Source organism: Doryrhamphus excisus, chromosome 1 (genome assembly GCF_030265055.1).
Source record: "Doryrhamphus excisus isolate RoL2022-K1 chromosome 1, RoL_Dexc_1.0, whole genome shotgun sequence".
Classification (NCBI taxonomy): domain Eukaryota; kingdom Metazoa; phylum Chordata; class Actinopteri; order Syngnathiformes; family Syngnathidae; genus Doryrhamphus; species Doryrhamphus excisus.
In genome coordinates, this window is record NC_080466.1 from 35,996,954 (window position 1) to 36,024,126 (window position 27,173).

At 38.6% G+C, this 27,173-nt stretch overlaps 1 protein-coding gene across 1 annotated transcript in view; it reads right to left on the reverse strand.

Annotated features, from left to right (window-relative positions):
- brinp2 (bone morphogenetic protein/retinoic acid inducible neural-specific 2) overlaps positions 1–27,173 on the reverse strand; it is a 139,559-nt gene that overhangs the window by 45,952 nt on the left and 66,434 nt on the right. Inside the window, exons 2-4 of the mRNA XM_058065287.1 lie at positions 19,697–20,146; positions 4,393–4,583; positions 2,466–2,647 (exon numbers count right to left, since the gene is read on the reverse strand). Coding sequence (XP_057921270.1) covers positions 2,466–2,647; positions 4,393–4,583; positions 19,697–20,079 — 756 coding nt within the window. The 5' untranslated portion in view covers positions 20,080–20,146. The remainder of the gene's footprint in view (positions 1–2,465; positions 2,648–4,392; positions 4,584–19,696; positions 20,147–27,173) is intronic.

Genomic DNA, 27,173 nt, shown 5'->3' on the forward strand with positions numbered 1-27,173 from the left:
CCAGCTTAGCAAGACTGCTGAAATCAGTTTGCGCAACGCACATTTCCAGCATGGCGCAAACGCTCACTCATTGTGATCCATGCGGTCCACACGGTCTCATTGGACGGCTGAACTGCAACACCTGCAGGTAATGTGCTTGGAGGTGGAAAAGAGCTCTAAAAGTGCAAGATCATTTACCTTTTACAGATTGGGATCAAATGTAAAGGATATTACCCTACCATCTCCTGTCTCTCTACTTTTGGAGGCACTAAGAATTTTTAAAGTGACATTTTTTTTCATATTTACTAATCTATTTTCATTATTCATCAATGTGTTTGTGTGCCCTGGTGGATGCTTTTGCTGAATTCTGTATTCTGGAGCCACAATTGGCAAGTTGACAGAATCATGTATAGTGTATTTGTCAAAGTGAGAACAATTTATAAGAATAATTATTTTTGGTTAGGTATATGACAGTAAACCTCGGATATATCGGACTCGGATATATCGGAAATTCGCTCACAACGGACAGATAAAAAAGAACCGATTTTTCTGTAATGCATTTCCAATAAAAATTCATTGCATATATCTGATTTTTTATAACGGATTTCGCCTATTTCGGACAAAATCTCCAGTCCCGTTCCAATGCATTTCCATTAAATTTCCCTCTCATATATCGGATGGCGTAACAGGGCCGAGCTTAATTAACAATTTGTTATGCTCAGAGTCCAATAAAGTTAAATTCTCATTACCTTACGTCTCTTTTCATTGCCCAGTCCAGGTACATTGGAAACATAGTCAAGGAAGTGCCTTTTTATAACGGATAAAATCCGATTTACGCATTTACCGGATATAAATCCGATATATGCATAAAACGGACATTTTCCGGTATACGCATATAACGGATTTCGCTTATATCGGACAAAACCAGTGGGAACAATTGAATCCGATATATCCAAGGTTTACTGTAGTACATAGAACATTCACCCGTATTGTCACTAACTTGGCTAACTGGGTTATCAACCCTTATCACTCTAACGCTTTATTTTTAGGATTTTTTTGCTGTTTTTTTCTTTTGTTTAATTTTGTTTCTGCACTGTGACTTGGGCCAATGACAATTGAGCCATGGGCCGCACTTTGGGTACTCGTGCTTTTGTGTCTCTTCATCAGGGTCGGGTGAGTGGCGTCAGTTCTGTGAGTCACCACAACTCTGTTTGACTTGTTGGCTGTCTGTGGCAGGCTAATGATGGTGTTTTAAGGGATAGTGTGGTGGTGGTGGGGGGGGGGGGGGGGGGGGGTTCTGTGGCTGGAGTTGGTTGATGTGTGACAACAGTCACCCTTAAACATCACGGAATGCACGTTTGCAGGGCTAGCTGGTGTGGTGTGTCTTGTTTCAGGGGACCGGGAGTCAACGAGATCCAATGTGCCTGAGAGTGACGAGATGCACAGGCGAGTTCAGGGGTTAAAATGGCCGTCTGTTGGCAGGTTTGTTGTTTCGTTGTTGTTTTGCATTTAATTTTTCTCATATTTCTGGATTTCACAGTAAATTCCCATATTAAATGTAATTCCTCCCTTTTGGAAAATTCCAAACAATTTAAGACTTTTAAGGCCTTGAACACCAAAAGTTGTCTATTGGACTTTTTTAAAGACCCACAAAAAACCTGCAAATGCTGAGCTCCGCTGTATTTTTTTGAAGAGTAGGTTTCTGAGTCGGAAATCAAGTGAAACTTAGGAATCATGTTATGAACAAACGTACCATTACATATACAAAAAATACAAAATACATTCTGTGAGTGTGTTGATGATTTTTCACAAGTGTGGCATAAACAAATATCTAACCTAAATCTGAAGAACCCCTGGTGGTTTTGATTTATTGGCACTTTCTTCTCAAACCTGTGTGGTTCCAACAAGCTCTTAAGCTCTGCATGAGAACCTCCTGGCCTCAGACAAAACATTGAAGATGGGTGATGGTTCTTTTAAGATGATAATTCTTAAAAGACAAAACACATGACCATGCCAACACAGGAGTGTCTCAACTCAAGAAGAAGCGCAATAAGATCCTGGAGTAACCAAGCCAAAGGCCCCTTTAGACCTGAAGTGCAGTATGCTCTTTCAAATCAAATCAACCAAATAGTTATTTCACTTAATGAAATACAAATTAATGTATTATTTTGGTTGGATTTTGTTTGAGACATATACTATATAGCTATTGCAACCAACAGTAATTTAGAACTTTTTTTTAAATATTGTTTTTTGTTGGTTTTTTTTACATACTGTGTCTCTGTTACAATAAATCTACCATTAACATGATGCAATGTTCATATCTTTGTTTTGGTGGGGGCATACAAATTGAGACACTTATTTTCCCCATGTATGTCCCAAAGAGACACCCATGTGCTTATCTTGATGACACCAACGTATTCCTAATTATCATAGATTGAAGTTAAATAACGTATAACAGCCAGTGAGTGTCCATTAAATAAGGATACCTTAATAGCTGAAGTGGCGATCTGGAGATGGTGCAGTCTCCTTAGGGTGCTTTCTCGATCTGTGAAGTATGATGCGGCTAACTGATGTAGCAGCTCCAGAGACACCACGGTGCTGTTGTTGCTGCCTTCTGACTTCTTATTCAGCTTTTGTTTGTCCAAGAAAATGGTCAAAGACTCCTCCCCTGAGGAAGAAACAATAAGTGAGTTTAAAAAAAAAATTGCATATAATAATACATTTGCGTTGGTTGAACAAAAGGACAAAACTTGCAGAGAATACTCAGTATATTTCATGTATTTCTAAAAAAAGATTATATAAAAATACAATTATATAATTAAATATATAATTATATAATATATAATTGAGTAAAGAAAAAAATACAATATTAGTAAGACTATATAAAAATAAAATTATATAATTATACATTTGCGTTTGGTTGAACAAAAGGACAAAACTTGCAGAGAATACTCAGTATATTTCATGTATTTCTAAAAAAAGATTATATAAAAATAAAATTATATTATTAAATATATAATTATATAATATATAATTGAGTAAAGAAAAAAATTAAATATTAGTAAGACTATATAAAAATAAAATTATATAATTAAATATATAATTATATAATATATAATTGAGTAAAGAAAAAAAGTTAAATATTAGACTATATAAAAATAAAATTATATAATTAAATATATAATTATATAATATATAATTGAGTAAAGAAAAAAGTTACATATTTGTAATATGAATGTAACAGTTAAATATGGTACAGCAATGAGATGAGGCATTTAATTTAATTATCTACTGCATCCGTATTGCTGGGTGAAAACGGCCATTTTAACTCGAGGCTGGCATCACATTGAATATGACCACATCTTTACACAATGTTTGGCAGATCAAAGCCAATAACAATGCATGTTTTTGAAATTATTTGTATGCATGTCGTGTTGCATGAAGACATGAAGTAGTTGAAAACAAGGCAATCAAACAACAACCTTATCTTTCCACGTCAGACCTAATGAATGTAGCAGATTCTGTTTATGTGCGTTCTGCATGAATACATTCTTGTATGTGTCATCAATTGTTTCGCTTCGATAATACCTTTAACACCAATTATTGGAACACAAAATAGTATGTCTGGTAAAACTCATTGCCCTTTACAAAGGTTACATTCTTTCTGTTTGAGCAAATAACCTGAATGGAATTGGAATATTTGGGTCCATGTATACATGGCTACTGGCTACTAGTAATGTAATTACAGTAAACTGTATTTTTAAAATTGGAAATTAATTAGTCATATTTGCGCATGTCTGCTTTACATTTCCATTGACTGAACATAATATACTTGCGGTCTTGGCTATCTCTCTGTATTGCTCTTATCAAACTTATGCTTGAAACTATTTATAGTCTGGATCCATTTTCTCCAAGCCCACATGTACGAAACATTGAAGTGATTTTATACAAAATGACGACCAGCGTTGGCAGTGATGTCACTTGGAATGGATGGATGATGCAGGCATCCACTTTGATTTGCGAGGTGCACAGGATCAATACGGCAGGCAGTTCTGTTTTGTGGGTTACTTCTACCTTTTAAGAGGAGGGATGAGGCAAAAAGGAATTAAATGAAGTCAGATATATGCTTAGAAAAAGGTCAATTTTAGTCCTCTTCTGGCCTGTCCGTTTTTTAACAGCAAGTAATGCTTGTTAAAAGTTGGGCTGATTGAAAGATAACACGGTATAAAAGCTGTGATTAGACGTTGTATTTGTCACTGTTTCAGACGTGATGATTCCCAGGACGCTTGTGCTTCTTTCCTTGATTCCCACTGCAGAAGTTGTGCATATTTCAATGCGTGATATGAATTTTCCGTTCCAAATCAATGCACACTTTTTCATTTGAGTGTAAAAGCTTCTGCGCTTTGTTCTTACCTCCCAGTGTAGCAGATGCAAGAAAGTGAGTCCCATACTTCTTGATGAGGTTTTCGTTGATTAGCTGTGAGGTCGGCCGTCGCCCCAGTAACCGCAGGTTGCGTAGGAACTCTGGTGCTAAGGGCAACGACGCTTTGAAGAAGTCTCTCTTCTCTGTCGCAAGGCTGTTCACCTTCCAGTGGCTGAATTCCCTGACAATATAAAACCATAAAAAGGTGAATACACACTCAAGTGACACACAGTGGACGCTGGCGTTTTAAAAGCATGTCTCAAATTCTGTCAACTAAAGGACCTAGTCTAGGGGTCGGCAACCTTTTGCAGCCCAAAGAACCATTTTGCCTCCTCTTCCAACAAAGAAAAGTGGTCTGACACAGGTTATGAACTTTTCGAAGTTTTAATCTTTTTCAGATTTTAACTGTTACAACAACAAATCATTCCCATGTTTGTGTAAAATAAAAGAGAACAGCCAACTTTAACATAAAAAAATTCACAGTTGACATCCGTGTGTCTGCTCAATATCGTTTACATCACTTGACTCATCACAGGCAATATAAAACAAGTATTTAATTTAATTTAATTGTTTTTTGTACAATTTTTAGGGCCCTTTTTATTGAGTTGTGGACTCCTATAGAGCAGCTACACACAATAACCGGGACCTATTATTTTTTGTACCATTTTAGGGCCCTTTTTATTGAGTTGTGGACTCCTATAGAGCAGCTACACACAATAACCGGGACCTATTATTTTTTGTACCATATTTAGAGCCCTTTTTATTGAGTTATGGACTCCTATAGAGCAGCTACACACAATAACCGGGACCTATTATTTATTGTACCATATTTAGAGCCCTTTTTATTGAGTTGTGGACTCCTATAGAACAGCTACACACAATAACCGGGACCTATTATTTTTTTGTACCATTTTTAGGGCCCTTTTTATTGAGTTGTGGACTCCTATAGAGCAGCTACACGCAATAACCAGCACAGAAAGCCTTTTAGTTCTTCCAGAATCTGCATCTATTCAGCTGCATTTCTGTGAAAACGGTCTGTTTTCAGCCCGCCTCCAGGTGCAAGGCCAAACAGCTCCTGGTTGCGTGCAGATGTTGCAGCAGGCTTCCCTATAATGACTGAGGGCCTTGGTCTGTGTGGTAACAGCTGGGTTTTTCAACAGGACAATGCTGCAGTTGACAATGCTGGCTTGACCAAGGACTTCTTCAGGGAGAATAACATCACTCTTTTGGAACATGTTCCCCAGATTTAAATCCCACAGAGAACATTTTGGGATGGATTATAAAAATGGCTATCAGTTCCAGAGAGTTGATACCACTTGGAGCAATGTAGCAATGTTTCCAATAGGCTCCTGGAAACACTCGCATCGAGCATGCCCAAACCAATTTTTGAAGTCATTAACAAGAACGGTGGAGCTACTCATTACTGAGTCCTGCTGAGAAATGTTTGCTCTGGTTTGGTTAGTTTTTTGTAATTATTTTGAGCAATGGTCTTAAACTTTTGATCCGCTGATAAACAGCCTATTTCAGTTTAATTGTTCTTAAGTTCATTCATTTTCTACCGCTTATCCTCGCGGGGGTGCTGGAGCCTATCCCAACTGTCTTCGGGCAAGAGGCGGGGTACACCCTGGACTGGTGGCCAGCCAATCACAACAGGGCACATATAGACAAACAACCATTCACACTCACATTCATACCTATGGACAATTTGGAGTCACCAATTAACCTAGCATGTTTTTGGAATGTGGGAGGAAACCGGAGTACCCGGAGAAAACCCACACATGCACGGGAAGAACATTCAAACTCCACACAGAGATGGCCGAGGGTGGAATTGAACCCTGGTCTCCTGTGCGCTAACCACTTGACTGCCGTGCAGCCCCAGTTTAATTGTTATTTTCAATAAATTAAGCACATTTTGTCTCATTTCCCCTTCCAGCATTTGCATATTGTGCTCTACTTATAACCTCATTAAAATCCAAATATGGAAAAGGTCAATTCTAGCTATTTTTCAACTGGTCTTAAGATTGGTCTTGTATTCACACAAACCTGAATTAATTGGGAACTAAATTGTTCAGTAATGTAATTTTTAGTTCAAGATCACAAAATGAAAAAAAAAAAAGTTTATTGCAATGCAATATAGACGTACGATAAAAATATGTACTAAATATAGTATATAGGTCCAGGTCGCAGGGGTCTCCAACTTTTATAATTTTTCCAGCTGTCAACAATTTGTGTTTTATTTAGGACTGGCGACATTTAAATTGTAAATGACTCTACAGTGTGGCTATTGTCTAAAGTCTTAGTATTGTCCATATGCTATTTTGTGGTCATTTGTCATTATACAGTACAAAAAGCATACAGTCTGAACAGTTATTAAAAAAAAATGATTAAGAGTTGAAGCAAATATTCTTTGACCCTTTGTGATCAACTCAAAATAATCTGCCGGGCTAATGCCCTTTATGTTAAAAAAACAACCACACACAAATAGTGTTTTGGGGATAAGACATAATTAGTATGATAACAACAAAAGCAAAATTGTCCAGTGACACTTAAAAAAGTTAACATGTACCTCATGAACGTGATATACACGTGTAGTTTTCCTGTCGGATGAGTTTCGAACCAACTGCATTGCTCTTAGTTTGCTCAAAGTCGCTGGAGCAAAAAGTCACATTTCAAATCTGAAGACCAGAAGCTAGGCGGATAATTCTAGCTAGCTGCCGGCCGTGACAGCTAGTCAAAGTGCATAAAGATGCAAAAAAAGTGGAATACTGGTTATCCTCACAAGGGTCACGGGTTATGCCGGAGCCTACCCCAGCTGTCTTTGGGCGAGAGATGTGGGGAATTATTCAATCCCTAACCTTTCCGGGTTTTTAGCTTATCCTTAATTACTTAATGCTACTGATTCACAGCCGATAGCATTTTGAGCGTCAGGCAGTCCCACCGACCTTATAACCTAATTATGTACATAAACACTATAACCAGGACAATCACACTTCAAGTTAGGAAAATTACCCACTTTAAAGTTTATCATGTGAGGACTCCTATCCTACCTAACAGAATAACCCCGAGGTATGTTCATTTTATGCAAATCACAGCAGAAAAGTACAGTCTCGCTTCATGTGCATAATTTCCTGGTAAAGTTAACTTTTGCCATTAGTTCTCACACACACACACACACACATACACACTGAGACAAGAACATCATTTGGTGCGGCTCTTTCAATTTATTTTTTCACTCCCTCAACTTCGCAAAGAAAACTTTATTATAATTTACAGTCCAGTATAGTTTAACTGATAACTCATTCATTCATTAATTCATTTTCTACCGCTTATCCTCACGAGGGTCACGGGGGTGTGCTGGAGCCTATCCCAGCTGTCTTTGGGCAAGAGGCGGGGTACACCCTGGACTGGTGGCCAGCCAATCACAGGGCACATATAGACAACCAACCATTCACACTCACATTCATACGGATGGACAATTTGGAGTGGCCAATTAACCTAGCATGTTTTTGGAATGTGGGAGGAAATCGGAGTACCGGAGAAAACCCACGCATGCACAGGGAGAACATGCAAACTCCACACAGAGATGGTGGAATTGAACCCTGGTCTCCTAGCTGTGAGGTCTGTGCGCTAACCACTCGACCGCCGTGCAACCCAGTTTAACAGATAAGTCTCTCTCTTACATCGCATAATACACATTGTGTATTATTTGTAAGACTGAATTGGGAGAAATGGATGGATTTCTCCATTCCTGATGCCACTTATCCTCGCTAAGGCTGCGGGGTATGCTGGAGCCTATCCCAGCTGTCTTCGGGCGAGAGGCGGGGTACACCCTGGACCGATTGCGAGCCAATCGCAGAGCAAATATAGACAAACAAACATCTCACATTCATACCTATGGACAATTTGGAGTCACCAGGCTCGACTGGGGTACCTCCTGCCTATCCGTGCCTGTCCGCTGGGCGGGATCGGGACCGGTTGTGGACCTGCCTGCTGCTTGTGGCTTGGGGTCGGGCTATGTGTCGAAGTGGGGCTCGCTTTTGTATTGAGACAAGAACTCCTAAAGAGCTACTACACACAATAACCCACACAGAAAGCTTTCTAGATCTGCCAGAATCTGCACCTATTCCAGTTGTATTTCCTTGAATTTCACAGACTGCCTCTGGCCACGGTCACTCCATTGTGATTGGTCACACACAGTCTGGTGTATGGAGTGCTACTGAACCCCACTTTCTAATATTGGCAATATAGGAATTGATAATAAATGAATGAATACTTTGGAGAGCCATCTGTAAAGTGGTTAGGAGCTACTGGTAGCTCAAGAGCTACTGTTTGGAAACCCCTGACTGACTGTGTGTGAACTCAAAGAATGGTAACGTAGGCACTGCTAGTGTGATTGAGCTGAGGAAAACCGGTACATGAGGACAGTGCTTCCACCTCGCCTGCCCGGAAAGGAGAACTCATGGCACGAACGGTGCCATGGAGCTCAGAAGACTCGACCAGTCTGTGTTGGCACCACACCATTATAGTAATGCATTATTTGAATAGAAGATATTAGGCCATTGTAGTCCCTTCCAACCACACTGTAAATATGAAGGGGTTCTTTGAGTTGATACCACAGTGAAGTCAACAGTGGGCTGTAATTGGTTTGTAGTTGCTCGCTGCATATACTGTGAGTTTTCAAAGAAAGGCTCATTCTGTAAACATTGAACATCAACCATGACAAAGCTTTTCTCGGTAATGCTTGCCTCAGTGAGCTTCTGGTCAAAGTAGAGCTTCATTAGAAGATTCATCTTTACACAAAGAACTAATATACATGTATCCAGCCTGGCCACAGTCCCATGAGTTATCATTAGGGGAAACATGCAACTTTCTTACTATAAATACTGTATTAAGTGGAAAAAAATAACTGTGGAACCCAATCTGTTTTGTTAGATTTTTATTTATTTATTTACAGTATAGCAACAATTCCATCGGATCATGTAGCATTACTCTAGTGAACAAAAATGTGTTGTTCTCTAAGACGTTTTTAAGTAAAGGCAGGCTTTTAATGCATTTTTAATTGCATTTCTAGCAATCCTGGTGTGAAGTGATGACAAAACAATTAAATGTCATTTGGGGAATGTATCCTTGTGAGATTGCTGCATTCAGGAAAACACTGTTTTATATTTAGATGTGTGTATAGATGCTATATATATATATATATATATATATATATATATATATATATATATATATATATATATATATATATATATATATATATATATATATATATATATATATATATAGGTGCTACGTATCACTATATTCACAGTTACTATGGTACCCATTATGTCATTGGATGGTCATATCACCTCGTACTTCGGTACGTAATAAAAAATAAAATAAAAATAAAAAAAAATAAATAAAGGCTGCACGGCAGGCAAGTGGTTAGCGCTCAGACCTCACAGCTAGGAGACCAGGGTTCAATTCCACCCTCGGCCATCTCTGTGTGGAGTTTGCATGTTCTCCGGTTATCTCGGGGTACTCCGGTTTCCTCCCACATTCCAAAAACATGCTATGTTAATTGGCCACTCCAAATTGTCCATTGGTATGAATGTGAGTGTGAATGGTTGTTTGCCTCTTGCCCGAAGACAGCTGGGATAAGCTCCAGCAACCCCCACGACTCTCGTGAGGAAAAGCGGTAGAAAATGAATGAATGAATGAATGAATGAAAATTAAATTAAAAAAAATTAAAATAATAAAAAAAACGTAAACTATATTAGGAAAGCAGTAAGTGAACAAATGTAACAGTTACTGATTGTAAAAGTAGCAGCTGGAGGGGTAGGATTTAATAAGCTTTGCTTCTTCCTACTCCTTTTGGACATGTGGAACTGGGAACTGATTATGGGATGCATTCAATTGTAATCTGATGCATGTTCAAATGAAATAAAACCATTACCATTACCATTACCATAGTTCTTTATAACCTTGCTCAACATATGAGAGGAACCGGCAAAACCAATTACAGAATCTCCATGTGGCCACGTCTATCCTGAGACTGACCAATCACCTTTGACATAGCGACCCCACCCTTCCGCCCATCACATACCTGCTGCTACGCCCCCTGTGTACCCTCATGCCGAGCTGTCAAGTTATTTACCAAGAATGGGTATCTGTCCTTCAGCATTGATACCTTGAAGTGAAACCAAAATCAAGTGCGGTACAGTACACATATCCCAAACTAACGGTCATTCTTAACCTGTAAGAGGCAAACTACGATTAGTCAGTCGCTATCGCTTGCCTGAGTGAACGCAGCTTTTAGCTTAATGCGTCATCCAGGGAGAATGGCAGCCACCGTTTGTTCACTGATGAACAGCCTGATTTTGACTGATGTGTTTGCCGGCTCCTGCACAGTAACTGAGTGGGGCTGAAAGCAAAGATGTGCATCATTTCCTTCTCTCCTGGCTTTGTTTTCCAGGAGTTAACAGTAAGACCGTCGGCTGACTGCTTAGCTAATGATGAAAGATGGCGTTCATTAAATAGTTTTAGCACAACACTGGCTGCACCTGCAGCTCTGGCATTTAGTTTAGCTGAAATAGTTCAAGTCTTCTTTCTACAATAGAAAATAAACTATTGACTATGCAGATTTTCTCTCTTGGGGCTTTCTGCTGGCAGCGTGTTGGAAAATAACACCTGGATGTTATTAGCTGTCAGGTAAAGATGGTGAACATAAACAAACACTTCATGCCACTGCAGCTCTTAGTAATGTCATGATGATATTATTACTTTTAATTCATCAAAAGCAATTTACAAGCAGTTGATGTTTGCTAAATACAAGGATGAAGAGTTTTGAACCATCAACCATCATGATGTGCTATATATATCACTATATTGACACTTACTATGGTACCCATTATGTCATTAGATGGTCATATCACCTCGTAAAAAAATAAAAAATGTAAACTATATTAGGAAAGCAGGAAGTGAACAAATGTAACAATTACTGATTGTAAAAGTACCAGATGGAGGGGTAGGATTTAATAAGCTTTGCTTCTTCCTACTCCTTTTGGACATGTGGAACTGGGAACTGATTATGGGATGCATTCAATTCTAATTTGTTGCATGTTAAAATAAAATAAAACCATTACCATTACAAAATTAAATGTTCTTAATAAACATAAATTCACTATTGTTATTTTATGTGCATTTACTTTATAAATCAAATGTAAATTGATGTGTAAGTACATTTCACTGACAGTTCCTATAAATGTGGGAATATATTCAGTAGTTGTTCCTTTATTGAGGTATAATGATGATAAAATGTATCTTGGGAAATGCTAACTATTTTCTTCATTGATATTTTCATCGTGGATAGTGAGGGGAAAAGAACACAAAAGCCTATCCCAGCTGTCTTGGGTGGAGAGGCGGGGTACACCCTGGACTGGTGTCCAGCCAATCACAGGGCACATATAGACAAACAACCATTCACACTCACATTCATACCTATGGACAATTTGGAGTGGCCAATTAACCTAGCATGTTTTTGGAATGTGGGAGGAAACCGGAGTACCCGGAGAAAACCCACGGGGAGAACATGCAAACTCCACACAGAGTTGGCCGAGGGTGGAATTGAACTCCGGTCTCCTAGCTTCGAGGTCTACGTCCTAACCACTCGTCCGCAGCCCTGGTTTCTAAGTTGCATATTTTATTTGCCACTATTAAAGCTTCATAGATCTTCCAGAATCTGCACCTATTCCAGCTGTATTTCCTTGGATTTCCAAACAGTATTCCACCCACGGCCCGCCTCAGGGCACACCCACTCTGCTGTGATTGTAATAAATGTGCAAAGGTCATTATCTGAAACATTGTTTAAAACGAGAATACAACATTCGTAGGTCAGAAAAGTGGAAAAAGCATCACAGTCCCCTTTAACATTGTACAGTTACTTTTACATATATATATATTTTTTTTATGATTTGGCAGTTATTGAATGCCGGAAAAGATAAACAAGTTTTGATTGCCCTTAACTTTGTGTTGACTCCCTTTCAGGGTTTTAGTCAGCATGTAGGGGTATGCGCCATATTTTTGGACATAGGGTCGACGAGAAGTAAAAGTAAGCTAGAGGAAAAGTTTGGTACTTTATTTGTTCCAAGCCACAGAACATTATGCAACCTTTATGACAGTAGAAGAGAAAGCAGACCAGAAACTTTATAATGACTGCTTTCACATAAATCAAGTACCGTATTTTCCGCACTATAAGGCGCACCTAAAATCTGATTTTTTTTTAAAAAAGCTGACTATGCGCCGTATAATCCGGTGCGCCTTATATATGGATCAATATTGAGCCGCGACAGGTCTCGCAACTTACGGTAAGCAGCCACCGACTCCATTTTTCCCGTAGAAGAAGAAGTGCGCTGTGCATACTGGGAAATATTAAACAACGATTCACTTTCATTTGTGCGTTTGTATAAAGACCCTGAAATGGCTCCTATTAAGAGACACGCTTACAACGCAGAGTTTAAACTCAAGGCGATCAGTCACGCAGTAGAACATGGAAATAGAGCAGCAGCAAGAGAGTTTAACATTAATGAATCGATGGTGCGGAAGTGGAGGAAGCATGAGGATGAGCTGCGCCAAGTAAAGAAGACTAAACAAAGTCATTTTGCACATTACGAGTGTCACTATACTGCGATTGCACTAACGTTTAATTTACCATAACAGTATCAGACGGTTTTTTGCGCGTTGACTAAATGGAGGAAAAGTAAAATGTTATGCCTTGCTGTTGTTCAAAGATGTTAAAGATGTGTCACGAAAATGCTTTACCTCAGAGAAAATAATAAAACAGCTGTTTATTCATTTTGGGAGTGAATGGAGTTGTGGAAAGCTTGTTTGTTATCTATTAATAAAGTTTGACTGACCTATCTGACTGTTTTGTTGACATTCCCTTTAGCGCGGCACCATCTAATGGTTGCATAACGTAACTACAGCCTCTACTGTAGCGCCTTATAATGCGATGCGCCTTATGTATGGAAAAAGTTTTAAAATATATCATTCATTGAAGGTGCGCCTTATAACACGGTGCGCCGTATAGTGCGGAAAATACGGTACACTTTCCATCATAAAAATATGTGACCCAAATAGTGCTGGTGGCAATTTGTGGGTGGCAGGGCTGTTTGAGTGCACAACCTTCATTTCACAGCATGAAAACGATGCTTGACTGCTCACAATCAATCATCCATGCTGATCATCTCTGATACAAAAGGACTATTTTGTCTCATTCAAAACATTTTGTATGCTCCGATGAAAATGAATGCACAGACGGCCATATTGAAGAAAAAATAAGCAGAGAAGGTATCCTTATGACACAATTCAAATGAACAGTCATATTTTAACACCGAAACTTTGTTTTATTTGCAAATGAAAGAATTTATTTGCTCGTATGTGTCTTTTCTGCTATTACCAAACAACTTTATTTTTTGTTTTACTTAGGTTCAAGAACAATCTATTATTATCAAAATATCTTTTTGTTATGACCATTTCATCTCGGACTTTAAAAAAAATTTCGTCCCTTCAATGTGTGACCTCTTTCGCGCATCACGGCAAGATGCCTTTTCACTTCCTGGTCGCTTGCGGAGCTTGTATTTCAACGAGAGACATGCATGCCAAGCTCATTTATAGTAACAATGTCATAGCTCACAGTCTTGGGCCTTCCTGCTACGTGTTCTTCTTACGAGTCAGTTTTTCTCAAAAATCGATATCTGCCATGTATGGAACCCAGACAATAAAGCATTCATTCATTCATTCATTTTCTTCCGCTTTTCCTCACAAGGGTCGCGGGGGATGCTGGAGCCTATCCCAGCTGTCTTCGGGTGAGAGGCGGGGTACACCCTGGACTGGTGGCCAGCCAATCACAGGGCAACAATAAAGCATACAATTGTTAAATAGATTTAAAAGGAGCTTTCGTGTTTAAAAAAAACTAAACAAAAAAAAATATTTTTGAAATGACCTAGCTCAACTATAGTCATATTTTGAAACCAAAAATAATCCAAAATATTTCCTATGCGTCATGTAATGACTTTATTAGGGCAAGTAAGCACAAAGCTGTATCAGGCACATTTAAAGTCATTAGTTCTTATGGGTTAAATTTACACTGCGTCACTGGGTTGAATTTGCATTGTGCATTTTTTTGAAGGTGCACAATCGAAGATGAGCATATCTGTCAACTCTTCTTTTACTTTTGTCATGTTTCAGAAAAAATCCTGTTTGTTTTGGACTCCACACCGAAAACTATACACTTCAACACGCCGTAAATGGACATGACTGCATGAAACACAAGGAGGCATTTTTTAGTTCCGCTATAAATCTCTGCTCAAAGAGAACATGATTGAAAAAAAAAAACCCACCATGAAAAAAGTATGTGTACGTCAAGTAACAAGACATCAGATTTTACAGACAATTCTACTTGTTGAGACCTTGGAAAAGAAGGACATCATGTGTCAAGAATCACGTTAAGGAAGGAAAACACAGTGTGCACCGCAAATCACTGTATACTCAGGCAGAAATATATATTTTTTCACTTTTAGCGCACAAATATTCATTCTTTCATTCACTTTTTTGGCGTTGGAGCTGTAGACTAGTCAGCTGTAGCTGACTTTAAGGGTTTACATTTACACTTTAGTCTACATTTAAGATTTCATGCATGTTTTGGGGGTTGGTAATGTCATAATAATAATAATGATTAATTTCATTTATATTGTCATTTAATGTTATTTATATTTACACACAGTACAATATATAACCGGGGTGCACGGCGGTCGTGTGGTTAGCGCGCAGACCTCACAACTAGGAGACCAGGGTTCAATTTCACCCTCACCATCTCTGTGTGTTTGCATGTTCTCCCCGTGCATGTGTGGGTTTTCTCCGGGTATTCCGGTTTCCTCCCACATTCCAAAAACATACACCCCGCGACCCTGGTGAGTATAAGCGGTAAAAAATTAAAAAAAAATAAAAAATAAAAATAAAAATAATAAATTGTATTTATTATTATTTTATTTTTTTTTATTTCATGTAATGTTATTTATATTTACACACAGTACAATATATAACCGGGCTGCACGGCGGTTGTGTGGTCAGCGCGCAGACCCGGGTTCAATTCCACCCTCGGCCATCTCTGTGTGGAGATTGCATGTTCTCCCCGTGCATGTGTGGGTTTTTTCCGGGTACTCCGGTTTCCTCCCACATTCCAAAAACATGCTAGGTTAATTGGCGACTCCAAATTGTCCATAGGTATGAATGTGAGTGTGAATGGTTGTTTGTCTATATGTGCCTTGTGATTGGCTGGCGACCAGCCCAGGGTGTACCCCGCCTCTTGCCCCAAGATCGCCGGGATAGGCTCCAGCACCCCCGCAACCCTTGTGAGGATAAGCGGTAGAAAATGAATGAATGAATGAACGACATATAACCTGACGCTGAAACTACGTTCATCTGGCTAATACTATAAACCAGATGTAATGGAACACACACCTTCCCAAAACTTAAAATTTTGTTTAATCAGGCCACTGAGTATTTTCCCAGAGGTCCTGGGGTTCATGAAGATGTTTTCTGGGAAAAATTGAGACTACCCTTAGTGTTCTTTTTATTCAGCATGGTGCTGGTTTTGGAGCTTGTTAAATTCAGTAATGTTGATTGTTGCAATTTTGCGACTTTGGCTATCACAGCGAGTGTGTGCTGTGCTAACTTGCTCGCCAACGTGCCTTCCTGTGTTACTGTCATACCGCATAATTAGGGATGCCTCACGTTCCCCATTAAATTTTTCGTAGCTATTTTGAGAACACCGCTGTCACCAGTCCTTGGGTGTGTGCGTGTGAGGCTGATGTGTCCTATTTCCGTGTCAAAAAGATCTATTAATGGTGCTTATTCATGTGTGTATATATATATATTTTGCATCTAGTTTCCAAAAGACTGTTATGGTCATTCATTTACAGTAATTGGAAGGCGTAAATTGTAAGTTTAAGGGTTCCTCAAGTTACAATTCGTCATGTGATAAAAATGTGCCAATGTTCAGAATCCTACTTTTAGGAAGGATCTGCTGCACACATTCATGCTATGTAAGAGTAAAACTACAGTGGAAGTTTCTCTCAGGCCGATCCCGTCCATCATGGTCAGTACTATGTCTCCCTGTACAAGGCTTCTGTGCGATCTGTGCAACTTCTTTACCAGCCTGGCGTTGGTGTGTTACCTGTAGCACGACAAATGTACAGGACAGCCAGAGATAACAGAATAGCGAAGCTTCCACTCTGGTGCACTTTGGACACCCCTGTCCAAAAAAATCGGAGCCATATTTTACAGTAATTCCGTTGGAAACCGAATCGTACGAATACTGAGGTTCCACTGTAAATGCTGCAAAATCATAACACCATAACTTTAGCATACAGAAACAGCATAGGAGGAGGGGAAAGTCACCGTGTGTGCAAAACTCTTGGGTCAAAGGCGTCAAAAGTGCAGCACCGGGGCATTTGTGTTGTTTTTTTTTTGTTGTTTTTGTCCTGTGGAATATTCTAAAAATAGAATTTAACAAGAAAATTATTTTTTTTGAAATAAGTACAATATTACAAGTATAATCATAATATTAAATAAAGCAAACAAATGATATGTTACTTCATGGAAAATGATGTTCCAAGTAGTTAGTTATAATTTTACAACAATGAAGTCACAATATTACGGGTATTAAGTAAAAAATGTCATAAATTAAAACTGTAAGCTTACAAGAAAAAAGTTGTATTCTAACAAGAAAAAAAACATGCAATTTTAAGAGAACAAACCTGTAGTATTAGGAGAAAAAATTATGTAATTTTAGTAGCATTGAGTTGATATATTAAGACGTGTGTACATCTTGAAAATAAATGTTCCTTTATCGTTGTATGGCTTTGTGAAAAATGTCCTTTTTATACCCTCTTATAACACTCCATATGTTTAATTTAAAACCATTCCAATAAGTGCCCTATAAAGGTTCCTCCTAATATCACATTCTCTGGCGGAAAAATTATTTTGATGGCAAATTCATATTTTGACAAAAACTTTCCATGAGAGTATTCCTATCTTGAACAATATGAGGAGACCATCTTTGCATGGCGCTTCTGGAGGAGCTTTCCAGGCATGCATTACAGATATATGTGCAGCTGCATTATTTATGACCCTTTCTGCAACAGAGATATTACTTATTGATGTGCAGGGGTATCTTCATATCACATGAGAGAGAAAAAAAAGTTGCAAAGTTTTAATAGATTGCACAATTTAAAAATGCACACAACTGGAATACAGCAATGCACTTGAATGCTAAGAGTTGTGATGATAGAACATGACCAATTAGCATAATTCTGCCTTTCACATGAAGTGCCTCACCATAGGAATAGCATTTGAAATGAGTTTGTGTTTTTTCATTCCTCTGTGGCATTTTTTTTAACACTGAATACAAATAAATGCGTTCATTTGCATGCAAGATATTTTTTTTATATTTTAAAAATATTTTTTAAAATAATGTTGTTATACTGAAGCTCATCAATGGCTAAAATACTTAGCATCTGGGTTCTGGTGCTGCATGGTTGTACTGAATGCTTTGTAGTCTGGTTGATATGTGTATTTTTGCCTTATTATGAAAAACAAACAAAACAAAATATTTTCGGAATATAAAGTTGGGGAAAAAGTTATACAATTATGTGATAATATTACAAGAAGAAAATGTACAAATATTATTTAAAAGCTAGAAAATATTTATAAAATATATAAAATATTTGGAGTATTAAAAAAACGGGGGGGGGGGGGCATGACAGGAAATAATTCCGAAACACTGCTCAATAAAAATGTATATGATGTTACGTGATGTGATGATACACATATCAGAAATTGTGACAATTGACAATATCGACATATCGGTTATCGGCAAACAAGCCAATATCGAACATCCCTAGTTATTAACAATTATATCATACTATAATACAATTATGAGGTCTTATGAACAGTTTTGTTGAAGTAAGGCTTCATCATGTTGACATGCATTTATTAATTCTCATGATGTGTTACAGCAGTTCATATAATTTTTTATAACTGGTAGTTATAACATGGTATACCACCCAGGAGTTGAGATATATATTAGATGTTTCTATATCTATCTGACTAATAATGAACTGGTTGCTCTTGGCACGTGGTTGGGTGCCTCAAGCTGGGTGAGGGTTGTTGGATGTTGGGTTTTTATTCTGTCTAGACAAGGAATGATATATGTTTTGTTGAGATGAGGTTGGAATTTGGGTTTTTTAGGGGTCGTGGGACAAGATAAGTCTTGACTTCTTCCCACTCCCTTTCGAACATGTGTACATTTATATATACATGGGTATTTTTATTTGTATTGATTTTGGTTGGTTTGTTGTGCTGTGGATGTTTTTCATGTTCGAAATAAAGAAGAAAACAAAACAGTAAGGGGCGGCACAGCGGTCGAGTGGTTAGCGCGCAGACCTCACAGCTAGGAGACCAGGGTTCAATTCCACCCTCGGCCATCTCTGTGTGGAGTTTGCATGTTCTCCTCGTGCATGCGTGGGTTTTCTCCGGGTACTCCGGTTTCCTCCCACATTCCAAAAACATGCTAGGTTAATTGGCGACTCCAAATTGTCCATAGTTGTGAGTGTGAATGGTTGTTTGTCTATATGTGCCCTGTGATGGCTGGCGACCAGTCCAGGGTGGGATAGGCTCCAGCACCCCATGCGACCCTCGTGAGGAAAAAGCGGTAGAAAATGAATGATTGAATGAAAAAACAGTAAGGTAAAGGTAAAGGTAAAGGTAAAGGTAAAGGTAAAGGTAAAGGTAAAGGTACCGTAATGTCACAACAAGATGATATTCTGTTGTGTACTGCATGGCCCTGGCAGTACTATTACAAGTACTTTTAATTCTGGCCATGCAGCTTGGGAAAAAGTATGGTTGTTTGCTGAGTCGTATTTTTACAGTGCTGTCTGCCCATGCCAATAAAGACGAGTCTGCAGAGACTTTCTCTGCACAACTTTTACACATTGTTGCTTTAACAGGGCTGAACTCTAACAAATAAAAGATGTATGCTGTTTCATGTTTTAGTGATTTATTATCCCTAATGTAAATAATTTATGAAGCGAACAAGCTTGGGAAGCACTACTTTATGCAGCTTCAAACACAAGAAGAGAGAATTTCTTGTCTTTCTTTTAACCTATTCCATCTCTAAACTCCTCAGAGAAGTATCTTCCTGTCTTCTCAGCACAAAAAGCTCAAGCAGCCCCCCCATCCCCATCTCACCTGTAAATTTTGTATCTGGTAGAAAATCCCTGCTGGAACCTCTCTCGGAACTCTGTGTACTCAGAGCATCTGTGGAAAGGTCCCTTTTCTGACAACAGCCAATCCAGCTGCCCTCCACTGTGCCTTGTGCTGAATCCCAATGCTGATGAGCTGGAGGGAGAGGAGGACGATGACGAGGAAGATGACGAGGAGGACGACAGGGAACCATGGAGAGATTTAGCCACGTGTCCCCCGATGGCCACTTGCTCAGCTCGGATTGGCCATAGCAACCAAAAGAAGATCCATGGCAAGCATCGAAGCATCAAGGAGGATTCCCACCATCTAGCAGGAAAGGCGGGTCCATGGAAGCACCCCTTTTTTCTCATTGGCCAATGAACTGCCATGGTCCTGGTGGTGATGTACTAAGGCACCGAGGACCTGCATTTCTTCTGACAGTCACCTCCCACTGGCCTGAAAAAGACAACAAAATAATTTTTAAAAATTCACAATGGAGAAAATTGGAATAGTTGTCGTTAGAGGATTGACTGGAGTTATGGTCTTTGTGTGCAGAACACAAACTAAACACACAAACCATACGCTTTGCATCCAAATGATGTCAATCTATGACCAGGATGTACCATATTACATGTTTTATGACTTTCTTCAAAGCCAAATGTTGACATACAGTCTAAAAATGCTGGGTTAAAAACAGCCCAATATGGGTTGTTTCCCAACCCAGCGCTGGTTAAATATTAGACCAACCTCGCGTTGGGTTATTTTAACCCAACAAGTTGGGTTGGTTATCTTAACCTAACAATTGGGTTGTTCATATGACCCAATGCTGGGTTCATATTTAACACACTGCTGGGTTATTTCAACCCAGCAAGATGGGTTGCCAATATACCATATATTTACATTTTATTTTTATTTTTATTTTTATTTTTATTTTTATTTTTATTTTTATTTTTATTTTTATTTTTATTTTTATTTTTATTTTTATTTTTATTTTTATTTTTATTTTTATAGCGGCGCATGTAGACACGTGATTGGAATATTCCTTTCCATGGATACCATTGCTTTTCAATGCAAAGGTCATTCAGAAAGATTCCATTGGGAAAGAGAAAAACTCCTCATGTAAACGTGGCTAATGACTCTCGGAATACCACCAAAATAGTCACTGGTGGTTTAAGGACAACAAAGTCAATGTTTTGGAAGGCCTACCAGAAACTTAATTCATCATCTTGGTGACTAAAACCAGTATACTGTTCCTCTTCGGTGTCAGAATTGAACAGCGCCATAATTCCCTTGTCACACACGTTGTCGGTCTCTCTCTCTCGCTCTCACTCTACATGTGACGTGTCCTCTTCATTTAGCAGTAGTCCAGCCTTTTCGAAACCTGTTGATAAAAGTGTTTTTTGTGACACTGCTCCACGCTGTAAGGATCCACCGACAGACTTCTGCAAAAACTGCTCTTTCCATGCAACCAGTTTTGTGAAGTAGTCATCCAAACCACCCACTCAACTTGGAGTACCACTTTGAATGCATGATTCACACTGATGTCGAGTGGCTGCAAGTACTTTGTTGTACCCCCAGGAATCACAGCTGGAATGGTGTTTGTCCTCTTGATGGCCGCTTTCACTGAAACCGTTATATGGGCCCTCGTGTCATGTTTCAAATTGAAAGTGGCATCATAGGCGTTTTGTTGATGGGATATTACTGCACGTGTATAACGCGTGTCTACATTGTAGTAAACTAAATGACGATATGCAACTAAACATCAGTTGCAACCCGCTATAAACAAAAAGAAGAAGGAAAATGTGTTGACATTGTCAGTGTTAAATAGATCGAAAGATAGATCGATACTTTATTCATCAAGTTTTACGTCGTGTCACATGGGGAATTGCTTGGATTATACTTTTATTATTTTATTTTATTATTTTCGCTCTGGACTTTATGGGAACCTCTCATGTTTTAACTGTGTATTAATGAATGAATGTTGTATTTTGGTTTACTTGCTTTTATTCAACTCCATTCTTCTGTAAAGTGTCTTTGAGTATTTTGAAAAGCGATATACAAATAAAATGTATTATTAAATTATTAACCACAGTACAGTGAGACCGATGGTTCGCCTTTGACTCATGATAGTGTGTGGAGGAGGTCAAGTCAAGTCAAGTTTATTTATGTAGCGCTTAATCACAAAGGAACCTCAAAGGGCTTAACAAACAGGCAGCAGTAGACAACAGTAGATGGACGACATCTAAACCCCATTCCAGGCAAGGAAAAACTCAAAACCCATTAGGGAAAAAAGAACCTTGAGAAGGGACCACATATGGGAGAACCCCCCTTCGAGGATGAACAAGCTGCAATGGGAAAAGGGAAAAGTCACATAGCCTAATATAATAGTCCAGTTCCTAGATGTAGTGCCATCAGCAGGATTGGTCAGCTGCTGCGGCAGCTCCAAGAGGTGGACCATGTCAGATGTTCCAAACAGCGGCAACCTCTACTGCACCCCCTCTCCAACAAGACAAAGAGAAAGAGCAGCAGTCAAACAGGCCAGGAATAGTATTAACTAAATATGTGTAAAAAGTGTAAAAATAAGTCTTGAGTCTGGACTTGAACATTTCTACTGGAGCCCGGGTAGAAAATGCTCTAGAGACCGCATACTTCTTTCTGGTTCTCGGGATTGTCAAAAGACAATTGTGAGCGTAGATTTCCAGACATATTTGGTCAGACTACCTCCTCATGCCTGACGGAAAACCTCACGTTTAGTTTGGCCATTTGCGCTCCATTCTCCGACTTAATTGTTTCAGCCTCCGAGTTTCATCAGTAAACCAAGGAGTACGTCTTTTGGGACGAGACTTATATCTTAAAGGTGCTACGGTATCAAGAGCTTTACATAAAACCTTGTTAAAATCATTTGTAAGATTGTCTGTAGGACCCGTAGAAAAGGAGGAAACTGCTGAGGGCAGTAGCTCAGCAAGTGCAGTCACAGTTGAAGAACAAATATTACGACTACTAGAGCACCGATCCTGGTCAGAGTGGTGACATTGGGTTAAGACGTCAAATATTATGAAATTACGGTCACACACAACCATTGTAAAAGATTGTATATAATGGACTATTACATTGGAGGTTTAATGCCTTGAGTTAAGACCAGATCCAGGGCATTTCCATTGATTAATAATTATTATTAATTGACATGTGTATTGAAGTCATCCATGAATACAATATTTTCTGCGTGGGTTGCCAGGTCTGCAGTAAATTCAGAGAATTCATCCAAGAACCCTGAGTAAAGACCGGGGGAGGATAGAGAAGTGCCAGATAAAATGGCAATAATGTTGTTGATCGCAAGACTAGAACCTCAAATGTTTTTGTCACATTTTTAGCAAGTACTTCAAGAATGACGCCTCCACCTTTCCTATTAGGATGTGAAACCTGACAACTCAAAAAATTATGTGGAGATGCCTCATTAAGGGATATAAAATCATTTGGTTTCAACCAGGTCTTGCAAAAACCGATTATGTTAAGATTGTGGTCTCTTATGACATTGTTAAAGGAGATACCAACAACAATGTCAACAATGCCATCCTGTATAAATTCCATGTACCATGTCATTTTTCTTTATAAACCTCATAATGAACCTGGAGCTTTGACTCACACCATTTCAGTTTGGCTCTCTGGCACTACCTTTTCTGTACCATGACAGATTCGTCTTTTCTCCACGGCTCCGTTTGCCTACTTTTAGCCATTCTAACTTTGACAGGAGAAAATGGTATCCAAAACATTTGCCCGTCTACTTCAGGAAGAAGAGGAATGGTATTGTATATTATACAATATACTATATTATATATATATTGTATTTGCTGCTGGGGGAGAAAAGGAAGAGAAGGTGATCCACTCGTCCTTTGAGTAGGAGTCCTGCTATCACAGCTCGTCCAGGTAGGCTGTCTGATATAACTTCCGGCATTTCTTCAGCTACATTCAACTGCTTGTCCGCCATTTTTTTCTGCATGTGTCCGTTCGAGAGGAGTCAGATTTTTATTTATTTTTTTTATAATTAGGAAGTGTGCGGAGTGGGAATTTCCGCAAGAAACAGGCTGCTTGAGAGAGTGTGGGTGTGGAAATGACGTCATTTGTCCAAACCGAACTGCACGGACTCTGTGGATCCCCAGCCACTAAATGGCCTATACTGGTCAAGCTGGTTGATATGGCTCATTTTTCAAACGTCAGGCGGTGTCACGTTTCATTACCAGAAGATACTTTGTCCCACATCAAAGTGCATCCACACAAACACAAAGTCATAGCAAATATTCATTCATTCATTTTCTACCGCTTTTCCTCACGAGGGTCGCGGGGGGTGCTGGAGCCTATCCCAGCTGTCTTCGGGCGAGAGGCGGGGTACACCCTGGACTGGTCGCCAGCCAATCACAGATAGCAAGTATTACTAATCATAACTCTGACTCATTTGCAGTTTGAAGGTTGCACTTTTGAGTTGAGAGCATCTGCAAGTAAACATCTGATGAAACAACAGTCAGTCACATGGTGTTAGTTGACAACAATGCATTCACCCGCCGCCAAAAAGAATCATGGCTGTTATCACTAACCAAAGCATTCAAGACAAATTATAATTTGTCAGCAGAGAAACACACTCCCACATGTTGTTAAAATTGGTGACTGCCTTCAGAAAGTGGAGGTTTGTTGTTTATTTTGCCGTCAATGATAACAATAATGCTGGCTGGGATCCTATGAGACAAATGAGTGCATCAGACACTTTGCTATGCAAAGTCGCAAAGAGGATGTTTCAAGTGGAATGGGATTTTAAGCAGTCCCTCTTTAGCGTGCAAACAAATGAGCAAATTCATTTCAGGTGGATAGATGCACACACAAACATCAAGGTGCCGCGTTTGATTTTTGCTCGCTGCACTCACGCATTACTGCAGTTTGGAAAAGGGAATTAGAGAAGTCACCTGTCAAATGAAAGCATTCATGGAACTTGATCTCTCCAGGTGTACTGGAATGTTATGTGGAGTAAAAACATTTCAAATAAAAAGCTCTTGTGGTATTTCTATATTGGAAATATTTTGGGAGAACTGATTGAATAATGTTTTTATTCCAAATAAAATAAACATCTTGAATTGCTGACCAAAAAGTACATTTGCACAGTTCATTCATTCATTTATTAATTCATTCATTTTCTACCGCTTTTCCTCACGAGGGTCGCGGGAGTGCTAGAGCCTACCCAGCTGTCTTCGGGCGAAAGGCGGGGTACACCCTGGACTGGTGGCCAGCCAATCACAGGGCACATATAGACAAACAACCATTCACACTCACATTCATACCTATGGACAATTTGGAGTGGCCAATTAACCTAGCATGTTTTTGGAATGTGGGAGGAAACCGGAGTACCCGGAGAAAACCCACGCATGCACGGGGAGAACATGCAAACTCCACACAGAGATGGCCGAGGGTGGAATTGAACCCTTGTCTCCTAGCTGTGAGGTCTGTGCGCTACCCACTATACCACCATGCCGCATTTTCTAAATAGGATTTTTAATATTATTAGAGCCCTCTCAACCTGAAATAGCATCCCTATAGCCATATTTATGTTTATGTTATCCAATAGAGTAGACATAATCAGACTAAATAAGCTATTTTAGACATAAATAGCACTTGTGTGTGTCGCACAATATATGTCTTCCAGACGTGGGGACAAAAAGTGACACCTAAAGTGACACCTATGTTCACAGTTGAGTTGGAGCTGAATTATGGCCACAACAGGAGGACTTGTTATTATTAAGACGATTATTAATAATATGTTAATAATATTATATTTGTGCCTGTTGTTAGATAATTTAAATCTGAAGAAGATGTTTTTAATGCTAGCTGTAGTTAAATGTAATATAGGGGTTAAAATATACAGAAATTAAAACCTAAATTAATAATGAAATGCTTTTGCAACATAAAAGAAGGGTTTTGAAAATGTAAATATGGTACCATTTATAGGATATAGATATATAGAAAGCCTCACCCTCTCATTGGGAATTTATGGTTGGGTTCTCACTTGGTCAGGGGTAAAAATCGGACGACACCCACTCAACCAATGACTTGTTAAATATTTATCGGTTGTGTCGTGTCACAGTTTGCTCTGTTTGCTATTTCAAATAACTTTGTACTTTTATTACACTTTATTATTATTATTATCACTATTATTATTATTATTATTATTATATTAATAATAATATTTTTTATTATTTATTTATTTATATAATATTTATTATATATTATTATTTATTACATTCCAAAAACATGCTAGGTTAATTGGCCACTCCAAATTGTCCATAGGTATGAATGTGAGTGTGAATGGTTGTTTGTCTATATGTGCCCTGTGATTGGCTGGCCACCAGTCCAGGGTATACCCCGACAGTTGGGATAGGTTCCAGCACCCCCGCGACCCTCCTGAGGAAAAGCAGTAGAAAATGAATGAATTAATGATTATTTATTATTATATTTTTATTATTTTTTTGTATAATTATATTTTTTAATAAATATTATTATATTTAACCCCCCGCAACCCTTGTGAGGAAAAGCGGTAGAAAATGAATGAATTAATGTATTATATTTATTATTACACTTTTTTTTATTATATTTTTGTACTTTGTACTTTATTGACTAGGTTGAGAAAATGTGCAAAGTTTTGTACCAAAGAGACAGGACTAGGTTAAGGTATAAAACAAACCACTACGTTTTAGACAGACAAGAGAAAAGGGGTGAGGAAAGAACTATTAAAGTCTTGTCAAGACAAATTAGATTTTCGCTATCTCTGAAAGTGGAGTGCTTTAGCAATAAGATTGGAGAAGAAGATTCCACACAGTAAGAGCTCTGACTGCAAATGAATGGTCACCTCTTTCATCCATGCCCAGTAAACGGAACAGATAACAAGCCTGTGTTTTAGTAGTGCATCAATCTAGAAGACTGCTGAGGAACAGTTCAGAAGTATAGTAGGCAAAGTTATAGAAGGTTCCAAAGGTACAGTAATTAGCAAGATCAGGTGATTAATTCTGAGACTGGGAAGAGCGAGGAGACCTGGAAGTAAACTTCTGTGTGGCTTTTTATGCTGAAATATTACTTGAATATCGTCGTACCTTGCCACGTCACCATTCAAATTTCGGCACTTCACTAACTGACATTGTTTCAAAAATATATAAATTATCTTAATTATAAAATATAAGCTGCACCTACTAAGTTTAGAGTAAAAACAGATATATAAGTCGCACGTGTCCACATCATAAAATTGTATATTGTGGAATGCATGAGTCCAGGCAGCTCTTAATTTAAAAGGAGCTAATTATGAGCTATTGTATCAGTGCACTCACAATGATTTTGTCCAGCCATTGGAAATCGCAGGAGGCCACTTTATTATTATTATTATTATTATTATTATTATTATTATTATTATTATTATTATTATTATTATTATTATTATTATTATTATTATTAT